Source organism: Gopherus evgoodei, chromosome 12 (genome assembly GCF_007399415.2).
Source record: "Gopherus evgoodei ecotype Sinaloan lineage chromosome 12, rGopEvg1_v1.p, whole genome shotgun sequence".
NCBI classification, from domain to species: domain Eukaryota; kingdom Metazoa; phylum Chordata; order Testudines; family Testudinidae; genus Gopherus; species Gopherus evgoodei.
This window is the reverse complement of record NC_044333.1, coordinates 41,771,101-41,793,855: the sequence shown is the minus strand read 5'-3', so window position 1 is coordinate 41,793,855 and position 22,755 is coordinate 41,771,101. Positions and strand designations below refer to the sequence as shown.

Below are 22,755 nucleotides of genomic sequence, written 5' to 3'. Positions count from 1 at the left end.
GGTCCCTGGCAGGACATCAGCTCATGCAGGGGACAGGCAGATTGTTATGTGACGCAGGAACCAAGTCACATCTTTTCTTTAAAGGAACAGGAGGAAGCTGAAAATGAAATTCTGCTTTGAAGATTTTTCACCTCCTGCTGTTACATGTAAGTCTGGAAAGGCCCAGGACTGGAGAGAAACCCAAGCACAGAACTCTTGCTGGTTCCACCTCCTGGGTGCATCTGACAGCCTACTTTGTCTGGTCAGACCCACTAGAACAGAATCTCAGGGTTGGAAGGGACCTCAGGAGGTATCTAGTCCAACACCCTGCTCAAAGCAGGACCAATCCTCAGACAGATTTTTACCCCAGTTCCCTAAATGGCCCCCTCAAGGATTGAACTCACAACGCTGGGTTTAGCAGGCCAACGCTCAAACCACTGAGCTATCTTTCCCCCCATTTCTCTGTATAGCAGCTAGCATGGGTGACCCCAGCTAAGTGAGACCCCTCGCCTCCAAACTGACAGGGGAGCAGGACCCTTACATGTTTCTAAGAGTTTATTTTAAAAAAATGTTCAGGCCCTCTTGTTTAAAGGGAGCTCTCTGGAAATTTCCCATCTCTTTGTAACATATGCATCACAGACAACTTCTGTCTTGCTCAGGGAGAGCAAAAGGCGCAGTTCCTCCCCTGGGGATCTGACAACAAGGAATTTGTTGCGTTGCTGCTGTGTATAGCTTCTGAGAACGTGAAACGGATACAGCCTTGGCCCACCTCCTGCTGAGGTAGGAAAGGTCAGTCCCAACGTACAGCCAACCACAGATGCTGTCCATGGACCAGGTCCGTCACAGTCCGGCTGCTTGTGTGTGCTGCTCCAGAAGGTGCCACAGGCCCCATGTGCCTTTGTGTTTCCATAGCCAGCCTGGCAGAACAGAGCCCCCCTCTCCAACACAGCTGCTCCTGTAGGCTCAGAGCAACGGCTCAGACCACTAAGTTCCTCGGACCCTCTCTGCACAGAGCTAGCCTCACTCCCCCTACCCCAGCCACATGAGGAGCAAGCGTCGTGGTGCCCTAACCTGGGAATGGGCCACACCGTGTTCAGAATGGGCCTGAGATGGAGCTGCTTACCCGGGTGGTAGAGCTTCCAAGGCCTGTGCTGCAGCCTGAGATGACTGGGGGCCTGAGGCAGGGGCCGGCTCCTCTGGCTCCCCAAGGACGGATGAAGCAGGAAGGATGGCAGCGGTGGAGCTGGGGGTCTCACTCGACACTGCTGCAGGTGGCGAGGTCACTCCCACCACAGACCTTTCCTCTTCAGCGTCGGTGGCACCAGCAGAGTCCCCATTCACTGAAAATGCAGAGGGCAGAGAGATTAGGGCTGAGTGAGGAGAGACAGGCAGCTGTGGCAGATCTAGCTGGCCCGGCTACATGCACAGCCCCACCTCCTGAGGAGAAGGGAAAATGCACCACTACAGCCATTCTTACTGACGGCAAGGATTAGCCTCCGCCCCAGGGCCCCAGGTTCACAGGGAGCTTGCGGCCCTCTGCAAAGGGAGCTTCGCTGTTCACCCACGGATGTGGAGCAGTACTAGGGCCTTTGTTCCTCTGCCAGCTGCTGCCACCCCCTGTGCCTCCTCTGTCTGCACAGGCTGGGTTGGCGGGACCAAGCAGAGCATGTGGGAAACAAGGGCGCTCACTGTCTAGCATTTCCCCTCCGGGCTGCCAGCAAACTTCCCGGCTCTAGGGGCACTGTGTTAATTCAGGTGAGGAGCAGGGATCCCAAAAACCTGCCAGGAGGTGCCCTGGGCCTTGGGAAGGGCTGACTCAGCAAATCCGACATGCCAATAAATCCAGCACTGCTGGACCCCACTGAATACTCAGCAGGAAAGGAGCAAACCTCGCAGCTAATGGAGGGCAGGGAGGAAGAGAGAGGAGTGGCAGCACATTAGCCTGCAAGATGCCACCCAGTGGCTCTGCCCACCGCCCAAAGCTCTGGCCTTTTCTGGTTTTCTGCTGGGGGCAGCTAGTGCCACTTCCCTGCCACTCCCTCACAGGCCATGCCTCTAGCAGCTGCTCCTCCTCCTTTGCACAGGGAAGAGGAGTGCAGCCAGTCCTGGCATCCCACTGTGCACATGTGCTCACATGCAGGACAGCATGAAGGATGGCAGTTCCCCCTGTGCGTGTTTACCAGCCCCTCACCTTGATGCCTGTGGTCTGCTAGGACTCAGAATCCAGTCGTGGGTTCCCCTAAGCGCAACGTATGACCAAAGCCAGGCCATAGGCTTCAGACTGGTTCCAAGAGTGAAAACAGGCAGCAGCTTGTGGCCCATGTTGACCGAAGGCTAGTTCTGGGAGAGGGAGCCCCAGCCAGTCCCTGCACCTCAGTCCCCCCAGGAGACCCCTTCACTCATAAGGAGAGATGGCTTCCACGCAGTGGGTAAGTCAGTAGAAATCCCAGCAATCAAAGCAGTGGCTGAGTTACCATGGCCCTGGACAGCATTAAGCCTCGGAGGTTACTTGTAGGCCCTAGGCAGATTCCTAGATGCTCGTAGACACGTACTGCATAAGAGAGCCAGTTCCTGAGTGATTTTACAGACGCTGGGAACGCCCCACAGCTCCATGTTGTGCCTGCAGTTCTGTGGAATGCCGGGTTACACTGCAATGGGACAGGGGCGGTACGAACAGGACAGCCTGCATCTCCCGGGCTAACCTTCCCAACGAGCAAGGAGCAGAGGCACCCAGGAGGGCACTAATCTACCACCACCAGGAGGAGGAGGCAAATAATGCACAAACTAACTCAGCATGTTGCAAACAAACTGAATTAATACAGCCAAGAATGTGAAGAGAAGCCTTTCAATCATTCACATACCAGTGCTAGGAATCTGGGGAACAAACAAGAGGAACTGGAAATTCTCACTGACAAGAATAAATTTAATATAATTGGCATCACTGAAACCTGATGGGACAATTCACAAGACTGTAATGTTAAAGTCACTGGTTACAACTTGTCCAGGAAGCACAGAGTACGTAAAAGATGTGTGGAGAGATACTCTCCATGAAAGGCACAATTACCAGTTTTAGAGTGACTGATAACTCAGAACCACAGGATCCTGAATATGTATGGATCAGTGACCTACCTAACACAGAACAGAAGGGAGTAGTGGTAGGGGTCTGTTACAGGCCAGGGAACAAGAGAAGTTAGGTATGTAACAGGGATCAGAAATCATGACCTGGATCCATATGGGCAAAGAGAGAAGAGTCCCAACGAGCAATATATAATCTTGGTGCTTCAGAAGAGTTGACTTCCCAAAGCTGAGGAATATTCTGAGCAAAATTGATTGGGGAAAAAATTTAGACAGAAAAATGTGAATGAAAATAGGGAGTTGTTTAAGAAGAGTTTATTAAACGGCCAAAAATCTAATTCTACAATCCAAAAAGACAACATCTTTGGCAAAAAGCCCATCCTGATTCAGAGGCAATGCAAAGGCAGCTACTTGAAATAAAACAGAAACATATAACAAATGGATAAATGGGGAAATAGATAGCAATCAATAAAAGTTATGGAGTGCAGAAAATTTATAAGGGACGCTAAAGACGTCAAGGAAAAAAAATCCATGGGATAGACCATTATTATTACATAGAGAGAAATTATTAATAATGATACAGATAAGGCAGAAGTGTTTAATAAATATTACTTGGAAAGAAGCAGAATGATGTAGTCAGATGAAGTACTTTCTAGTCCATTAGTAATTAACAAGGATATTAACTGCAACCTACAAAGGACAAATATTTTCAAATCAGCAGGCCTGGATAACTTGCACCCAAGAGTCCTAGAAAAGTTGGCTGAGGAGATCAGTATCAATATAGCACACATTAAATGCATGAACTGGATAACTGAACTATCCTTAAAAAAAAAAATTGTCACTAGGGAATCATTACTGAATGGGAGAGTTCAACAGTGATCAGTATTTACCCACACACAATGAAAACTTTCATCAATGATCCTGAAGTAAAACCATTGCTGAAAACATTTGGGAAGGACACAAAGATTGTTAGAGAGATAAAGAATGAAGACGACACAGCCACCCTACAGAGTGATCTGGATTGCTTCATAACTGGGGCCCATTCAAACAAAATGTGTTTTAATGCACACAAATGCAAATTTATGCATCTAGGAACAAGGAAAGCAGTCAGAGTGTCCTGTGGCACCTTATACACTAACAGACGCATTGGAGCATGAGCTTTCGTGGGTGAATACCCACTTCGTCAGACAAAGGAAAGCAGTGACTCTGAAAAGGATTGTGAGGTCATAATGGACAAGCAACTCCACATGAATTTCCTGTGCGATGCTCCAGCAAAAAGGGCGAATGTGACTCTTAGACATATGGAAAGTGGAGTAGTGAGTAAAGTGGGAATTTTTCCTTTGTACGTGGCACTGGTGAAACTGATACTGGAATATTGCGTGATGTCCATGTTTCAAAAAGAATACGGAAAATTTGGAAAGGGTGCAGAAAAAAAGCCACAAAAACACTTGAGGGCTGGTAAAGAAAAAAACAACCTCCCACAACACCTTACAGTGAGAGACTTGGAGATCGTAATCTAACTTGATTACAGAGTGTAAGGAAAAAACACCAAGCACTCAAGAGCTCTTTAATCTAACAGGGAAAGGCAGAACAATGTCTGAAAGCCAAAGCCAGACAAATTCAAACAGAAATAAGGCACATTTTTATTTAAAAAAGGGGGAGGGTGAGTAACCACTGGAACAAACTCCCAAAGAAAGACCTCTCTTGATGTCTTCAAATCTAGGAAATGCTTTTGCCAGACACAAATTTCTGGGCTCAATAAGGGGTAATAGAGAATTTTATGGCCCGCAATATACAGGAGTCAGATTAGGTGACCTGATGTTCCCTTCTGGCCTTAAACTCTATGTTTTTATTAATTTACACACACACACACGAAAGGGGAATTTGATAGCAATGAATATAAATAAGATCAGAATTGTAGCAAATTGATATGGGAAGCCAAGGAACACAAGTAGAAATTTATGGCCAGCAGAATTAAGGACTATAAGGAGTTGTAAAAATACATTAGGAACAAAAAGAATCCTGACAATGGTATTAGTCCATTACTAAATGGAACCAGTAACATTATCAATAATAATGTAGAAAAGGCAGTGTTTTCAATAAGTATGTGTGACAGAATACATCCCTGTATTCATACCCTAGACACTATTGTAATAATCTTTGTATACACTTGTGAGGTATCATTTTTTAATATTCTGGTCAATATTGTCCTGGTAAAATGTGTGTGGCAACACTGTGTGAAGTTCTGACGTCCCGGTATGGTGTTATTACCACATGTTCCAAACCCCATAGCCCTCCCCAAAGAGAAGCTGGCAAACAGGTCTATCCTAAGCAAAGGAATGTATGCGCTGCTTAATTTGCATCTAAGCAGTAAAGAGAATCATCAAGCAGGAAAGGAAACAAAGAAAGCTGGCAGGGAACATCCTTCCACATAGACTCTTTGTCTCCTTGTGCCTAGCAGGAAATGATTTTCAAGAGGGGGACAAAGTATTAAAAGGAGGGACAAACACCTGAAGAGCACCCCCCTCTTCCCCTGCCCATTGCTTCCACTGCACCTAAAGAGATAAAGGAAGCAGATGTTGGACTCTGGGGAAGGGGTCCTGACCTTAGAGTTTCGTCAATAAACTGCTGTAGCATGTGGCGAGAAACTTTGCTTTGAATCTCATGTAGTTTGTTAAGTTAGGCTTTAGTAAGCCTTTAATCTTCATTTTTCTAGTAACCATTTCTGATTTTTGTGCCTCATTATTTGTACTCACTTAAAAGCTCTCTTTGCAGTTAATAAACTTGTTTTACTGTTTTATCTAATCCAGCATGTTTGAACAAAAGTGTCTGAATAACTACTTAAGATAATACACTGGCATATTATCCCATCATAGGAATAAGAGACAAAATATTTGTCCTGTTCAGGAGAGCGCTGGCATCTAAGTACAGGACATACCTTTCCTGGGGGAAATCTGAGATGGGCAATGTTGGCGTCACCCAACGCCAGTGAGAGCTACCGTGTGAGCCAAAGTGTGGCTGGCAGGCTGCAATTACAGAGCCACTCACGCTGTGGCTTGCATGCTGGAAGGCTGTTTGTGAGCGGCCCAGATGGGAGCTACTTCAGCAAGGCACTGTAAGGCACCCAAGGTTGCAGGGCAGGGATCACACAGCCCCACACTGGTCTGGTCTGTACCATGGTATGTCACAGTATTGCTGCTCTATAATTGGGGGGGAGGGCAGACATTTTAAATCAGCAGGTCCAGATAACTTGCATCCAAGAGTTTTAAAAGAGCTGGCTGAGGTGATCACTGAACCATTAACGCTGGTTTTCAGTAAGTCTTGGAGTACTGGGGAAGCTCTTCCAGAAGACTGGAAGAAGGCTAATATTGTGCCAAGGTAATTATAGGCCTTTCTGCCTGACATCAACCCTGGGCAAGATAATGGAGCCACTGATACAGGACTTTATTAATACTAAACTAAAGGAGGATAATGTAATTAATGCAAATCAACATGGGTTTATGGCAAATAGAGCTGTCATAAAAAATTAAATTAGTCTGACATTACAAGTTTGGTTGAGAAAGGTAGAAGTATTGACATAACAGATTTTGATTTCTGCAAGGAATTTGATGTGGCGTTGCACAATGTTCTCATTAAAAAACTAGAACTGTATAAAATTAACATGGCACACATTAAGTGGATTAAAAACTGGCTAATTGATAAGCCTCAAAATGTAACTGTAAATGGGGAATCATAATTAAATGGGTGTGTCCACAGTGGGAATTGGTTCTTGGCCCTAGGTTATTTAATAGTTTTATCAATGACCTGGAAGAAAACGTAAGATCATCAATGATAAAGTTGCAGATGATGCAAAAATTGGAGCAATGACAAATAATGAAGAGGAGAAGTCACTGACAGTGATCTGGATTACCTGGTAAACTAGGTCAATCAAACAATATGGGGTTTTATACAGTTAAATGTAAGTACACCCCTACCCTGATATAACACGACTTGATATAACACGAATTTGGATATAACGTGTAAAGCAGTGCTCTGGGGGGCAGGGCTGCACACTCCAGCGGATCAAAGCAAGTTCAATATAACGCGGTTTCACCTATAATGCGGTAAGATTTTTTGGCTCCCAAGGACAGCGTTATATCGGGGTAGAGGTGTACATACATCTAGGAACAAAAAATGTCAGCCATATTTACAGAATGGCTGACTCTGTCCTGGGAAGCAGTGACTCTGAAAAAGATTTGGGGGTCATCGTGGACAATCAGCTGAACATGAACTCCCAGTATGACACTGTGGTCAAAACGGCTGTGATCCTGGAATGCTTAAGCAAAGGAATCTTGAGCAGAAGGAGAGAGGTTATTTTACTTCTGTATTTGGCACTAGTGTGACTGCTACTGGAATCCTGTGTCCAGTTCTGGTGCCCAGAATTCCAGAAGGATGTTGATAAGTTGGAGAGGGTTCGGAGAAGAGCCACAAGAATGATTAACGGATTAGAACACCTGCCTTGTAGTGACAGACTCAAAGAGCTCAGTCTGTTTAGCTTAACAAAGAGAAGTGCAAGGGGTGACTGATCACAGTCCACAAGTATCTACATGGGGAACAAATATTTAAGAGTGGGCTCTTCAATCCACCAGAGAAAGCTCTAACAATCTGAGGGCTGGAAGTTGAAGCTAGACAAATTCAGATTGGAAATAAGGTGTAAATTTTTAACTGTGCAAGTAATTAACTGTTGGAACAACTTACCAAAAGTCATGATGGATTCTTTATCATTGAGAATTTTTAAATGAAGATTGGCTGTTTTTCTAAAAGATCTGCTCTAGAAGTTATTTGGGGGCCATTCTCTAGCCTGTGCTATACTAGAGGTCAGACTAGAGGATCACAATGGTCCCTTCTGACCCTGGACTCTATGGCAGAGCTGCTCCAATTACTCAGTCATAGGGCCACAATGGCAACTCACAAGGAACCCAAAGGATGCTCCTACCTGGCCCAGAATGGAACTTCGCTTCCCTTAAATATGGCAGTGCGGGGAGAGCACAAGTCCCAGTGCATACCGTGGGCTGTCCGGTTGGATCAAGATAGAGTATTGCACGCTGGAACTATTAGTCTTTGGCCACACTCCACAACATTTTCATAAAATTTCAGGGCAGCCATGGGCCATGCTGTGTGTTAACAAGACATAGCTTTGGTTCAACAAGCATCCGTACAGCTGGTTGTCATCTTCCTCCACTAGCCAAGGCCCTGAGCACTGCCTGCCATACAGCCGCTACCTGAAAAGCCAAGCATCACCCCGTCCAGTACCATGCTTCACCTGTGCCATCTGCTGTGCTCGGACTCTTGACTTGATGGCGTTGGCGAACCTTGGTGCTTGGACTTTGGTCTCCATTCCCTGCGTTCTGTCTGGCTGCTCCAGCTGAATGTCTGTGTGTCCTGCGGGACAATAACACACAACAGGTCAGAGACTAGGCTGGCCTCAGTTCCTTTTGCCCAGAGGGCTCCCTCCAGGTGCATCCTGCCAGCCTTCCCAGTGAGTCCCATGCCACTATGCTCCTCACCCTTCAAACACCCAGCTCAGAGGCAGGCAGGCATGCACACTGGTTCCAGACACATCTCGGCCACTAGTGTCCAAGTCCCAGCAATGGGGAGTCCAGGAGAAATAGCACGTGGGCTTTGGTGCGGGGCATTAGAGGCTCAGAGGTCTCAGTTCCACACACCTCGCTCACCGTGCACTAACAGGCATATTAATGAATAGTCCGAGTCTCTTCTGAGAGACACTTGGTTATTTGGTGCTGGACAGTCCTACCGTTCCTGAATTCGGATTGGATCTGGTCCTGGTCCCCAAGTCAAAAGCAGGACTCTCCATACCAGCGGTGGTGACATTTTTAGAGCCAGTCTCACCTCTTCCCAGTCATGCAGCAACTCCCCAGGCTCAGTTCAGTCCACTTGTCCCTGTGGGCACAATTCCCCCCTGCTATGCCTGAGACACTCCCATTCCCAAAGAGTGCGTAGGCACGGCAAGCCAACTTCACTCACTCAGCAGCCTCCCACTCGAGGACTCCAGCCTCCTGCACTTGCAGCCTAAGAAAACATGGCATGTCTCACAGGAGGGCTGAGCAGAGTGATTCAGGAGAACCCTATCACCGCACTCCAGCCACAGGTGAGTAGCCACAGGACAACAGGACACTGCAGCACTGGAATCGCAGTGCCAACCACTCCCCATGCAGAAGGGGGCAGGCTGGCTGGGTGCCGGGGTACTGGAAGGCTGGTCTCAGACACCAGTTGCTGGCCACATTGAATTTCTGGGAAGTGGGCAGGCATAAGCCCACCCACGTCTAAAGGCCCCTCCCCCAGCCTCACGGGAGGGATCACTGGACCTGGGATCCAACTAAACACAGGGGACAACTAAAGAACAACAGGGAAGGGAGTGGAGGTCACAGGTTCAGAATTCAGAGTAGCAGCCGTGTTAGTCAGTATCCGCAAAAAGAACAGGAGTACTTGTGGCACCTTAGAGACTAACAAATTTATTTGAGCATAAGCTTTCGTGGGCTACAGCCCACTTCATCAGATGCAATACAGTAGAAGATATATATATATGTGTGTGTATATATACACACATACATACATATACACGCACACACACACACACAACATGAAACAATGGGTGTTACCATATGTACTCTAATGAGAGTGATCAGTTAAGGTGAGCTATTACCAGCAGGAGAGGAAAAAAAACTTTTTGTAGTGGTGATCAAAATGGTCCATTTGCAGCAGTTGACAATAAGTTGTGAGGAACAGTGTGGGGGGGAGATAAACATGGGGAAATACTGTGTGTAATGACCCATTCACTCCCAGTCTTTATTCAAGCCTAATTTAATGGCGTCCATTTTGCAAATTAATTCCAATTCAGCAGTCTCTCGTTGGAGTCCGTTTCTGAAGTTTTTTGGTTATAATATTGCGACTTTTAGGTCTGTAATTGAGTGACCAGAGAGGCTGAAGTGTTCTCCGACTGGTTGTTGAATGTTATAATTCTTGACGTTTGATTTATGTCCTTTTATTCTTTTATGTAGAGACTGTCCGATTTGGCCAATGTACATGGCAGAGGGACAACATTAGAGTGTGTACGGTAACACCCATTGTTTCATGTTCTCTGTATATATATCTTCCTACTGTATTTTCCACTGCATGCATCTGATGAAGTGGGCTGTAGCCCACGAAAGCTTATGCTCAAATAAATGTGTTAGTCTCTAAGGTGCCACAAGAACTCCTGTTCTTTTTAGGTTCAGAACTAGGGATTCAGAGGGGGACACCGAGCAGAGAACCCCGGACAGCACCCCCTGCTGCTCACAGCTGTTTAGGGAGCCAGCGGATGCCCCCCAGAGGAACTCTGCCCAAATGCGTGAGACCAGGGAGGAGCGGAAATAGGTCCCACAGTTGCAGAGCACACCTTCATCCAGCATCCTCCTCCTGGTGTTGAAGATGGCCACTTTGGCCAGGGCCAAGAGGAAGTTGACAAGGAGGTCTCACGACTTGGTGGGGCCATGGACAGGATGCGAATATATGAAGAGATCTGGGGGAAAGTGCAGCCTGAACCTCAGCAGTAGGTTCTGGAGGAGCCGAAATAGGGGCTGTAACTTGGCACATTTCAGAAAAGCTTGCGCCAGGTTCTCCCTCACACAGCAAAAGGGGCAGGCATCAGGGATGGGGGTGAACTGCACCAGGTACAGGCCCATGCTCGTGGCTTCATGAAGGAGCCACCAACCAATATCCCTGGCAGGCCATAGGACTAGGGTGAATAGAGGCTGGCCCACCAGGGCTCCTCTCCCTCCACAGGTGGTAGCTAGTCCCACCATTTGGCACTGGGGTGGGACACGAAGGTGAGAAAGTGAAATGTGTGGAGCACAAGCATGTAAAGTTGTTTCCTGGGCGCATTTCGGAAGCGAACCAGCTGCAGGGCGCGCAGCCGGCTTGGGTTATGGAGTGGAGGGAGACAGGGGACTCACGGGACAGGGGCCTGATGAAAAAGTCTCGAGGCCCTGGGATAAGGGGTGGGCAGGGAGCACCCTCTCGTAGTACCCACTCAAGGAAAACCCAAGAGGTGGGCAACAAGGCTGCCCCACCTCCTGGAGTATGCGCAGGGGTGTTAGGAGGGTATAGTCCCATGCGCCAGCCAAGCGCTCGCAGATCCACCCAGCCCCACTGTCATAGTCCAGGAGGTCTCTGATTGTGCCAGGATCAGCCTCCGGGGCACCGAGGGTGACTCCGTCACCTGTACACGTACATTGGGGTTGTGTAGCAGGGGCTCCATAAGGAGGTCCACCCCCGTGGTGGCCACAACACACCTGGTCACCGAGAAGAGTTTCCAGGTCCAGAGGAGGTCCTGGTAGAAGACCAGCAGCTCGGAGAGGTTTCACAGAAGACCCCTCAGGTCGAGAAAAAAGAGCTGCCGGTCATATCGGAGCCCTCGGAAGCGGCGGAGGAAGGCATGCGCCAATGTGCTCCACACCGGACTACCTGTACCATAAAGGAGCCTCTGCAGGGCCTGGAGGCAGAAGACATAGACCTAGCTGCAGAGGCAGACCAGGCCCTATCCTCCCTCCTCCAGGGAAGACTCAGAATCCCCAAGAGACACAGTGCAGTCCTGGCCAGAAGAACCCCAGAACTACCCTCTGGAGCCAGGCCAGGATCCCTGAGGCCAGGCTCATGGTGTAGAGCTGGTGCCAGAGCATGGACAGGATTAGTTGGTTGAGCACCAGTGCCTTCCCCCACAGGGAGAGGCACCAGAGCAGTCCTGTCCATCTTCACAGCCACTCACCCACTCTGGCCTCCAAATCCTGCCAGTTCTCCAGAGGAGAAGGATGCGTGGTGGAAAGGTAAACGCCAAGATAGAGCAGTGGACTCGTGCCCCAATAAATAGCTTGAAGTGCAGGTGAGAGACAGCTTCTCTGCCACTCGTCCGACCAATGAGCCTCAGCTCTTGATTCAGTTCACCTGGGGCAGAGACAGCCACCAAGCAGATGGCATGCGGACAGGCAGCCCAGCCCTACAGCAGTGCTACGTTGGGTTATGCCTGTGTTTTTTAGAGCATGGCTGCCCAGCATCACATCTCATGTCTGTCTGTCTGTCTCACACACACATACACACACACAGTGACACCTGCCTGCATCTCAGCCTGCAGGTCATGCATTTGCCTGAGCTGTGGGCAGATGTAGTTCCTCCTGCAGCAGCTGCTGGAGGTGTGGCGATACCTGGCTTCAGGCACTCAGCCAGCACAGAGCCTGCCCTGAGGAGGGATGGGGGAGCCAGAGGCTGGGGTGACTGAATGGGGAAGGGAATAGGGCAGGATCTGAACAGGGATGAGAGAGGCCGCTGCTGCCCCTCTGCCCACTCAGGCTGCACCAGCCACACAGAGGTCTGTGCTACGGATCTGAAACCCTGCTGACAGCTGATACAGGGAAAAACAATGACCTGCAAAGAAAGACTGATAAACTGAGTTTGTTTAGTCTGGAAAAAGGTGGGGGGGGGGCTGCTAACAGTCTTCAAGTACCTAAAAGGGTGTAATAAAGAGGAGGATGATAAATTGTTCTCCTGAACCACTGAGGACAGGACAAGAAGCAATGGGCTTACTTTACAGCAAGGGAGATTCAGGTTGGACATCAGGAAAAACTTTCTGTCAGGGTGATTAAGCACTGGAACAAATTACCTAGGGAGGCTGCAGTTCCATCATTGGAGATTTTTTAGGACAGGTTAGACAAACACGAGCCAGGCATGGTCTAAGATAATACTTAGCCCTGCCTCAGCGCAAGGCGCTAGAAACCCTCTCGAGGTCCTTCCAAGTCCCACATTTCTAGGAGTCTAATGTGTGACTATGGAGTTCAAGACTATCCTAACATATACGCATGCAAGGGAGTGTTAAGGTAGCACTTGGAATCTTCATTCTGGCTTTTCCTAACTTTTGAGGGTTTCACTCTGCAACCCTAACATTCTTCTAACTACACTGGTTTTTAATGTGCCATATTTATATAGGACTGTGGCAAATTGCCAGCATTATGACGATGGGTCCTGCACTTTCTCCTCTTGTGGGGGTTCAGGGCACCATTTCTCACCCCTGAACTGGGGTATCGACTGTCCCACTAGTGTCCCATAAAAGGGGAGTGGAGAGGGAGGGACTTGGACCAGCCCTCTACTCCAGGCCCCAGCCAGGGGCCCTAGGGATAGCGGTGAACCACTTAAACTACCAATTCCTTCCCCTAGGCTACTTCCCTCTCTGGCCCTTCAGCTTGTGGGGCTTCCTGCCCTCTCTCCGCTTGGGTCAAGTTCCGTCCAACCCCTTGTGTCTGTAGAGTCCCTCTGCACTGCGCAAGCCAGGTTTCCCTTTACCTAGGGTCTTGGTCTTCTGACCCACCACAGCACTTCTCCAAACTGCTCTCCACTCCAACACCAAACCACTCTGCTTCAACTCCTCTGTCTGACTGAAGCAGGGGGGGTTTATCAGGTGACTGACTTCAGGTGCTCTAATTAATCTGTAGCAGCCTCTCTTCCCTGTACAAGGCTCTCATCATTCTGGGGCTTACATATCTCCCATCGATCACTCTCCTGCTGCCCTCTGGCAGTGACAGATCACAAGGACCCCCTCTGATTTTCCCACATGCTGGCGCATTAGGTGCCTCAGGGCATTGCTGATGGCTTACACAGCTTTCACCTATCAGTCTTCATCCCGAACCCAGCCCAGCTCTCTGTCCATCTTATACTACTGGGAGTGTACTGCTGCCCACCACTGGTATCTGAGCACCTGCAACAGGGAGCGCTCCACCACCGCCCTGAGCTCTTGGGCACATCTCCGTTTCTGGGGGAAAGTTCTGCTTGGGGGAGGGATTTTAGATTTCATCCTTGGCCCCTGCGGTTGTTGGGGTGAAGGGGCAGTGGTGTGAGGGTGGAAAGGAGTTTTCAAAAGGAAGGTTTTGCAGTGTTTCCTACAGACAGACTCTAGATTTGACTGAGCTCAGGTCAGTTCAGCCAGGATGAAAAGCTGTTCCATCCAGTGGATGTTTGAGGCCCCTCTGTAAAAGGAGTTTAGTAGGTCTCAGGCCCTGAGACTGCACTGCCTTGTTACTGCGAGTGGCCGCCCCCTGGGATGGGCCATGCTGCAGGGCAGTGCGCATGTGAAGCTTGCCCTGCTGTGGCTCTGTACATACACACCAGGCTTCACTCTCCGGGGCTGCCAGCTGACATTTCACTCATCGTAAAACCACACATTTAAGATCAAGTTAGGGGCATATGCAAATTATTTGCCAATATGCAAATTATCTCATTACATAACTTTCATAAAATCCATTACACTTGGCAGCTATGTTTGGGGGCAGCAGCTCATTTTCAGGCTGATCCATGTCTATCCAGAGGCTATTTGCAGCCCCTGGCCCTCAACCCCAAGTGAGCACCAGCATTAACATTGACTGGAGGAAATGGGGGGCTCCTACACATGGCTGGTCAACTCCCCGGCAGAGTCCTTCCCTCTGCCCTCAGCACAGACCCCTGCAGAATAGCCCATCTTCTTCATTCCACACAAATCAAGAGGTTAAAATCTCATGCACAAGCAAAGAGGCCGTGCACACCAGGAGGGCTGGGATGCACTACGCTGCAGGGGGCAGAGCCTTGGGAATACTTACATACAGCCTGCCCCTTCCAGAGCTCACGGGTCAACCCCCCTCCTCAGCAGAGGCCTGAGACACACCTAAGCCATCAATCTCTGCCTTCTAGCCAACACTCCCCATCTCATGCGCTAACATGCATTGGCAGCATCATTTCAGTGAGGTGTAGAGCTGGAGATCAGGAAAAAACGCTGGAGAAGAGGCCTGTCGACAGAGCAGGGCAGACTAGCTGCCCTTGAATCTAGGCACACCCCTTGCCTGAGAGCAGGACATTGGCACATGGGCTGAAGATCAGGAGATCACGTGCACAGGGCACCAGAGCTAAGGAGGAAGCCAGTCTCTCAGAGGAACAATGCCTCTGCTGGCCAGCCAAGAGGGAGGCATGGACTCAAGAAATGGGTGCGCCGCAAAGCCACAGATCTGTCGCCAACTCTGGCCAGGCTCCTGGGTGAGCAAGGGACTGGAGTCAGGACTCACAGGTTCTATTACTGTCTCCACTCCTGGCTTGCTGTGTGACCTCGGGCAAGTCCTATCTACACTACAGCTTGCAACAGGGATCCTGTCACAGACACACACATGCCCAGTTCCTGGTTCACTTTGGGTCTACAGTGTAGCTCTCCTGCCATCACATCTGCTTTGCTGCCTAACCCCTTTGGTGTCACTGCATGCTGAGCATGTCCCTCAGCAGGACAGTGTCCAGGACCAAGGGGGCCTTTGGAAGCTACCATAATAGAAATATAACACTAATCAATGTACATGGAGCAGCAGCAGGACGCAGAGCAATGTACCCTGGGCCCTCTGGCTGCACAAAGCTGGGAGAAAGGGGAACCGGCCAAAGCAGTTACACAAACATGATTAGGGGATCCGGTCTGTACTGACCTGGCTACGGGGGGAGAGACCCACATGCCAGCTGAGGCCTCCAGCAGGAGCAAAACACTGGCAGCTGCCACGTTTCCTAAGCAAGCTTTAACCCTGGGCTGCATTGACACAATCCAAGTTTCGAGCCAGCTCTGCTGCCAACTGGTGACAAACTGGGTCCCCAGTTCTAGGTGCAGGGTGCCTTCACCATTATGTGCCCCAGAAGAGTACTGAGACCCTCAGGAAAAGGCCCGCTTCACCCTTGCTCGCTGAAGCCCATGTCAGAGCAGGGTGGGGCAGAGCTCAGGGCCTGCTGGTAGGGGAGTTGGATAGCAGCCACCAAGAAACAGAGCCCTCCTTCCGGGGCAAGGAGCAGCCTGGAAGGCTCTGGTGGCCACAGAAGACACGTCTGTTTAAGGCTGGGGGAGAGCAACGGAAATCACTGACCCGTGGAAATAACCTGGCATTCAGAAAATGTTCCAAGCGGTCTTTTTATGCTAGCTCTGTAAATGAGGGCAGGGAGAACCCCTCAGGCAGAGAACAGCTCCCTGTCCTGACCTCCCGGAAGGGATAGGCAGAGCAGACAGGACTCTCCCCCATCTGGCTCGGGCATCTCAGGACCACACGGCAGTGCACAGCTCCCAAATGAGCCCTGCTGAAGCAGCCCCTTCCACAGGGAGGGTGGGGAGCACGGAAAGGAAAGAGTCCAGACAAGTTATCACCTTAAAAGGGCAAAACCCTCCCGCTGTCCCGGCAGCTCGGGACTCTGCACAGAGCTGGGGTCGGGGAGGAAAAGGCAGCTTGGCAGCCACAGGGCCACATCAATCGTGCCTCACACGAGCGCTGACAAGCCCACAATTGCTTCCAGTCATTCAGTTCTTGCTCCCCGCGGGGAGCAGCTAAGCATGACCCTGAGATAGGGAGGGAACGTGGGCAATAGCAGAAGCTGATTGCTACAGAGAAATCAGCCCCTGGTAAGAGCAGCCGGCTCTATTCAGCAGCCGGATGGGTCGGAACGCGAGCAGGAGCAGCTGGGCCCATTTCTGACCAGTCACGATTCCTCCCATGGGGCAGCCCTGGAGAAACAGCCTTGGCTCTGGCCACAATTTCTCATTGCAATCCCCCCTTCTCCCCCCTTAAAAAGCTCCCTCTGAACCCGGGCTGGGTTGGGGCCTCTCTCCAGCATGGCAGGATTCAGGAGAGAATTCTCCTGTGGGTGGAGAAGGAACTCACCTTTCCCACTGATGGGCAACACAGGGATCTGTGCACCCATGCTGTGGGGTGAATGCTCTGACCCCTTGTGCTCCAAGAAATCTGCTCCCCAGCTGCCCACCTCCAAGGAGGCTGCCGGGACGGCTCACCCAACACAGGAAACTGAGACCTGATCTAGATTAGTATTTGGAAGGCATGAGCTACCATGTAGACAAGGCAGTGTTCCTTTAACACCTATTAAACCGCTCAAGTCCAAACCCTGGCCTAGACAAGGCCTGAGCTCAGGGCCTGGGCTCTGCTGGAGTGAGGGCCAGCTGTAAAGGGCTAAGGACCAAATCCACTGCCCTCAATGCACTGCGGGGAGATCTCTGGCCCCAAGAGGAACAGGCTCCCTGCAGGGAGTCAACACTTCTCCCCGCACTCTCTTGGAAAGGAGCTTCCCTTCTGAAGCCAGGCGGCAGCGAGGACAAGGGGCATGTCCTACCCAGAGCTAACAGCAAAGCCCAGCTGGGGGAAGGGAGGAGGTGGCGCTCCCCGCGCAAGCTGGACCCACTGGAGCAGGCAGCCTCAGGTGCATGCTGGGCCCTTCTCAATACAGACAAGCTAGAAACAACCCAGAGAGATTTTAGAAACCAAAACAGGATGTTTCCAGGCTGCCAGCAGGCCACACAGGGTTACCAGGCCCGAATTAACCAGCCTGCCAGCCCAGCCCTCCTACGAGTGCTCCCACATGGGCACTGTCTTTTAATAGAGGCCTGGAAACAAACAGAGCGCGGCCACGTGATGGAGATGCAGCTGGGAACCAACACTTAAAATAGGAGCAGGAAAAAGCAAGGGAGAACTCGATGGGAATAGACTCTCGGAGCCCTGCCAGTAGCTGGGGGAGGAGAGGCCAAAGCCGGGCTGAGTCAGGAACGCGTTCAGACTCCCTGTTGCACGGGGAGTTGCGGCAGGCTCTCACTCCCATCTATGCAAACCCAAGTCACTCCTCCATGGCCCGCTCTGCCCGTCGGATTGCTCCTGAACCAGAGCGCAGGAGAGAGCGGGGCAGCAGACAGCCAGAACAGAACACTGCCAACCCCTAGACAGAGCCCTGGCCTTCGCCCGCTCTGCAAGGGCAGGGGCAGGCCCTGAGAAGTAAGGACTCAGTCCCTGAGCTTGTGTCGAGGCCCCTCTGTTAAACCCACTCAGTGGGTGCCATCTCCTCCAAGCACATTGTCATTTCCCACCCCTCCCCCCGAATGTGGTCACAACCCCCTGGCCCCAGCCCAGGGACAGCAGGGTGACATATAAAGCCCGACATGGGAGAAATGCCTGCAGAAAGAGGGTGCAGCTGAATGGGAGACAGAAGGGCAAAGCGTGCCCCGGAGAACTGCTCCAGCCGGGCATGAGGCACACTAGGCCAGGACAGCTCGAGTGGCCTGGTGCCCAGGCAGCTCTGGAGAACATGCTACGGGGACCCCCAGAGCTGTTAGCCACTACCTGAAATGCACAGCTGAGAAATTCCTCTGAGCTCTGTGAAAACAGGGAGGAGGTGGTGACAGGGGCTGAGGCCTCCTGTTTGCAGGGCAGAGAGAAGTACATTGCCCATAGCAGCATCATGAAGTGAGGAGAAGGGAAACCCCTTCCCCCATCCTAAGAGAACTGGGAAAGGATGCCACATGCACAGGCTCTCCAATCTCCCTCACACGGACCCTCATGCTCAGGATGGCATCAGGCAGAGCAAGCATGGATGGAGCAGCAGGGCTGCAAACACATCAACCTTCTCCACACTAGATTTCTACGGCCCCCTTCTCCCATACCCCCCAATACAGGGGTTCCCCTGCCCTGGGACTGGCGGTATGGGAAGCCCGCACACAGCTTGTTCCCTGGCTCCAGCACCACATTCATTGTATCTGCTCAGAGCCAGCTTAATCAGCATGGCGCTGAGGATGGCAGCTGGAGCCGGACTGCTGCCCACCCGAGGGCTCCCATCAGGGCTAGCAGGCAGCAGCCAGCTGGTGGTGCAGACAAGGGTGCTGTTCACCTTGCCACTCATCCTCCCAAGAGGCCGCAGCCCTTGCAAACTGCTCTAAACCCCCAGCTCTCAGGTTAGCCCAAGTCTCAGCTGTTGGGTCCACTTGGAACAAACAAAAGCAAAACTTCCTGGCCTCGGAAGGTTTCAGAACTTGCGGAATTGCTCCCAGCCCAGCCAGGGCCGCAGGAGAGTGCTGCTCGCAAGCCAGATCTGCGCTGCTGGGCCAGCCTGCTGCACACTCCCAGCCCAGAAGCGACATGAAGTTGTGCGATGGCAGGATCTGGAGGAGAGTCTAGGGTTTGTTAGGCTGGCCTTTTCCCTAGATTTGCTAGTGTCTTCTGATGGGGCTCCCAGCCCGCGCTTTGGAGACCCTTCCACAGCCTTGCAGAGCTCACACGCAGCCTGATACTCACCTCATCTCCACCCAACTTCTGATCCCTCTCACACCAGCCTCCCCACTGCAAAGCCACGCACATCTTTCACACCTCTCTTCCCCAGCTTCTGACCATCCTCAGCGCTCTTCTCACAGCTCCCTCCAGTCATGGCCGTCTGTCTGAACAGGAGATGCTCAGCCTTGAATGCTATACCCAGCTGCTGCTGCCCACAGCCTATCGTCCCCCTGCTCTGGGACCACAACCTCGAGTTCAAAGCTCTGCTGGGCATTTCCGCCACGTATCCCATTGCAAAGTCCTGTGCTCTGTAAGGTGCTGGGGCCACGTACAGCGCTGTGTTGAATTCAGCGCAAGGGAGGCTAGACAACATTTTGGGGCAAGAGACGCAGTGGCTTTGACTCTAGATTACCTGAGCAATGACTGGTCTTCCAAGAAGATTCTTGCCCATCACTAAGCAGGACGTCAGCCCTCGTAAAGCAGGTATTGCAAAACCTGGGCCTAGCTTGGAGACGCCCTTGGGAGCACCAGAACTCATGACACGAGTGACATGTCCACGACCAGATTACGTCAGGTACCGTCTGGCAATCTGCAGCCTCCTGCCCCGCAACACACCAAGCAGTAACAGCTACCAACTCCCCAACCCCCACCTCTGGCCCTCACTCACAGCATACCAGGCTTGCAGCAGCTCCCCCACACCTAGGACACCAGCTTTCCGAGCCAGCGCAAATGACTGGCTCTTTATTCTCTCTTCACACAGTTAACTGTGGAATTTCACACTCTATCCCCAAGTTTACCAGCAAAGCCCAGGACATCATTTGTGCTGGGGAAGAAAAGAAAGCCCTGACCAAGCAGTTCCCCTTGAGAAGACAGGGCAGAAATTGTTGAGGAGCAAAGACTAACTCTTTTATTCCCATCCTGTCTTTAAGGGAGGTCTCCAGCCCATGGAAAGAACACTTGACATGTAAACAGAGCCTTTCCCACTGCGGACTCCAAACCTGCTCTCACATGCCCACAGGAATCACTCTCCACCATGGAAAGGCAGCCCCTCCGAGGTGGAACACAGCAGGCAGCAGTACTGAACAAAAGGTGGGGAGAGAAATAAAAACAGCCCAGAAGTCACTCCCAGGGTGCTGGGTGGAGTCAGGCACTGGCACGTTCACCATTGCAGAGAGGATGCTTTACCTGGTGTGGCTGAAGCCGACAGTTCTCTGCCCAGGATCAGGCCCTGTGTCTTAGCTGTTGTAGTGGAGCGAGTGGCCAAGCTGGAGGTTCACATTTGTTCTCCATAGCCCTAGGGAGGCTGTTCTGGAGGGCTGGTGAGCCCCGGGGCATGGTGCCCTGGGCCACTGACTCTCCGGGCAGCTCACCTGTGCTCACGTGAGCGCCTTTCTCAAAGGCTGCAAGCAGGAGATGTCAGCACATCTGTGGACATCCAGGCTCAGCAGGTTTGAAAAACACTGGCTTGCGTGAAGCTGTTTGCACTTGAGAATCGGACTCAGGCTCCCAGGAAGGCCAGGCCCCTGATATCCCGGCAGCGTGCGACTTATTGTGGCACATGGACACCAGACAGACGCAAATGGTCTCCTTGTCCAGATGGGAGCAGTTAGCCTTCCAGCACCAGCCGGGGCAGGTACAGCCGGCTCTCCCACAGGAGGCTACCTGGCACCCTTGCCATTTCTGCCCGTCCTACTTTGTTGATCAGAGTCTCTCCCCCTACCTGCTCCAGGGCAAAGTCCAGTGATCAAAGTGTCAGGTTTGGCCAGAAACAGTCAGATCTATGCAAAGCTGAGAGCTCCCAGTACCTGAGCTGGGTGGACAAGCTCCAGCAGAGCTGCTCTCAGCTCCATCGCAGCCCCACGGCTCTAGCACTGCTCTTCTGCCCCTTTCTGGGCTCTCCTGCCTCTCACAACTCATCTCCCTGTGAATCACACACAGGGGCCCACTCTAAATCCATGGGGGCCATAGGGATATTTCAAATGCCTGCGCTTTTCAGCAGCTCCCTGTGGGTCCAGCCAGCTCCTGGCCATATTGGGTCAGCCAAGTGGTCCCTCTAGCCCAGTATCCTGTCTTCTGACAATGGCTGGTGCCAGGTGCTTCAGAGAAAATGAACAGAACAGGTAATCAGCCCAATCCCATCTGACAGTCAGAAGTTTAGAGATACCCAGAGCATGGGGTTGTGTCCCTGACCATACGGGCTAATAGCCATTGATGGACCTGTCCTCCATGAATGTAACTAATTCCATTATAGTTTTGTCCTTCACAACATCCCCTGGCAATGAGTTCCACAGGTTGTCTATGCACTGTGTGAATAAGTACTTCCTTTTGTTTGTTTTAAACCTCCTGCCTGTTAATTGGGTGATCTCTGGTTCATGTGTCATGGTAAGGGGTAAATAATACTTTGCCATTCACTTTCTCCACACCAGTCATAATTCTATACACCTCTCTCATATCCCTCATTAGCTGTCTCTTTCCAAGCTGAACAGCCCCAGCTTTTTTAATCTCTCATCATATAGAAGCTGTTCCATAACACTATTCATTTCTGTTGTCCTTCTCTGTACTTTTTCCAATTCAAAGATGTGTTTTTTGGATGGAGTGACCAAAGCTGCACGTACTATTCAAGATGTGGGCATACCAGGGATTTATATAGTGGCATTACAATATTTTCTGCCTTATTATCTATCCCTTTCCCAATGGTTCATACCATTCTGTTCGTTTTTTGACTGAGGGCTGGTCGACACTAGGGGAGGGGATTGATCTAAGATACACAACTTCAGCTACGTGAATAACGTAGCTAAAGTCGAAGTATCTTAGATCGAGTTACCTACTGTCCTCACAGTGCGGGATCGACATCCGCGGCTTCCTGTCGACTCCGCTACCGCCGTTTGTGTTGGTGGAGTTCCGGAGTCGACAGGTGCGCGTTCAGGGATCGATATGACGCGATATATCGATCCCTGAGAAATCGATTGCTACCCGCCGATACAGCCAGTAGTGAAGACGTACCCTGGCACTGAACATGGAGCAGACGTATTTAGAGGACTACCCACTGTGACTCCAAGAGCTCTTTCTACACTCACAGCAAGGGCAGTGAGGTTCCTCATCAGGCCCAAAAGGCAGTCTCCTGCTCCCCTCTGAGGCAGCACAACAGTGGCTGTAGGGCCACCTGGCCTCTCCTCTCTGGGCCCACTGTAGAGCAGTTTCTTTCCCCTCGAAAGAGTGCTAGGCCGGGGGCTGGCCTGCGACAGCCAGAGCAGTTTCCCGCAGCTGGAGTGATGTGCGTGTGGAGGGAGCCTGGCATTTCCCTTTGAATCCAGCAGTGTGTGTAACTGGATAAAACAATGCAAACCCAGGCTGCAGGGGCTCCCTCCAAACAGCTCCTGAAGCTTGGATAGCCCCAGGCCGCTGCCTTGATTCAAGCAGCAGCAGGCTCCTGTGCTGGGCGGAAAGCAGACTGCCCAGGCTGGGTGTGGCCTGAGCAGGAGCCCTTCAGAAAATGGAGGGAGGGCAGGAGAGGCAAAGCAACCAGGGCTGGAGGAGGGAAAGCAGCTGCTCATTTCCTTTGGAAGTGTCCTGCTGCGGCACTGGGCCA

General features: G+C 51.2%; 1 protein-coding gene across 2 annotated transcripts in view; it reads right to left on the bottom strand.

Moving 5' to 3' along the window:
• Positions 1-22,755, bottom strand: part of WWP2 (WW domain containing E3 ubiquitin protein ligase 2) — an 84,367-nt gene that overhangs the window by 37,094 nt on the left and 24,518 nt on the right. For both annotated transcript variants that reach the window (XM_030581831.1, XM_030581830.1), the window contains exons 7-8: positions 8,357-8,475; positions 1,103-1,319 (exon numbers count right to left, since the gene is read on the bottom strand). In XM_030581831.1, the coding sequence (XP_030437691.1) occupies positions 1,103-1,319; positions 8,357-8,475 (336 nt within the window). The remainder of the gene's footprint in view (positions 1-1,102; positions 1,320-8,356; positions 8,476-22,755) is intronic.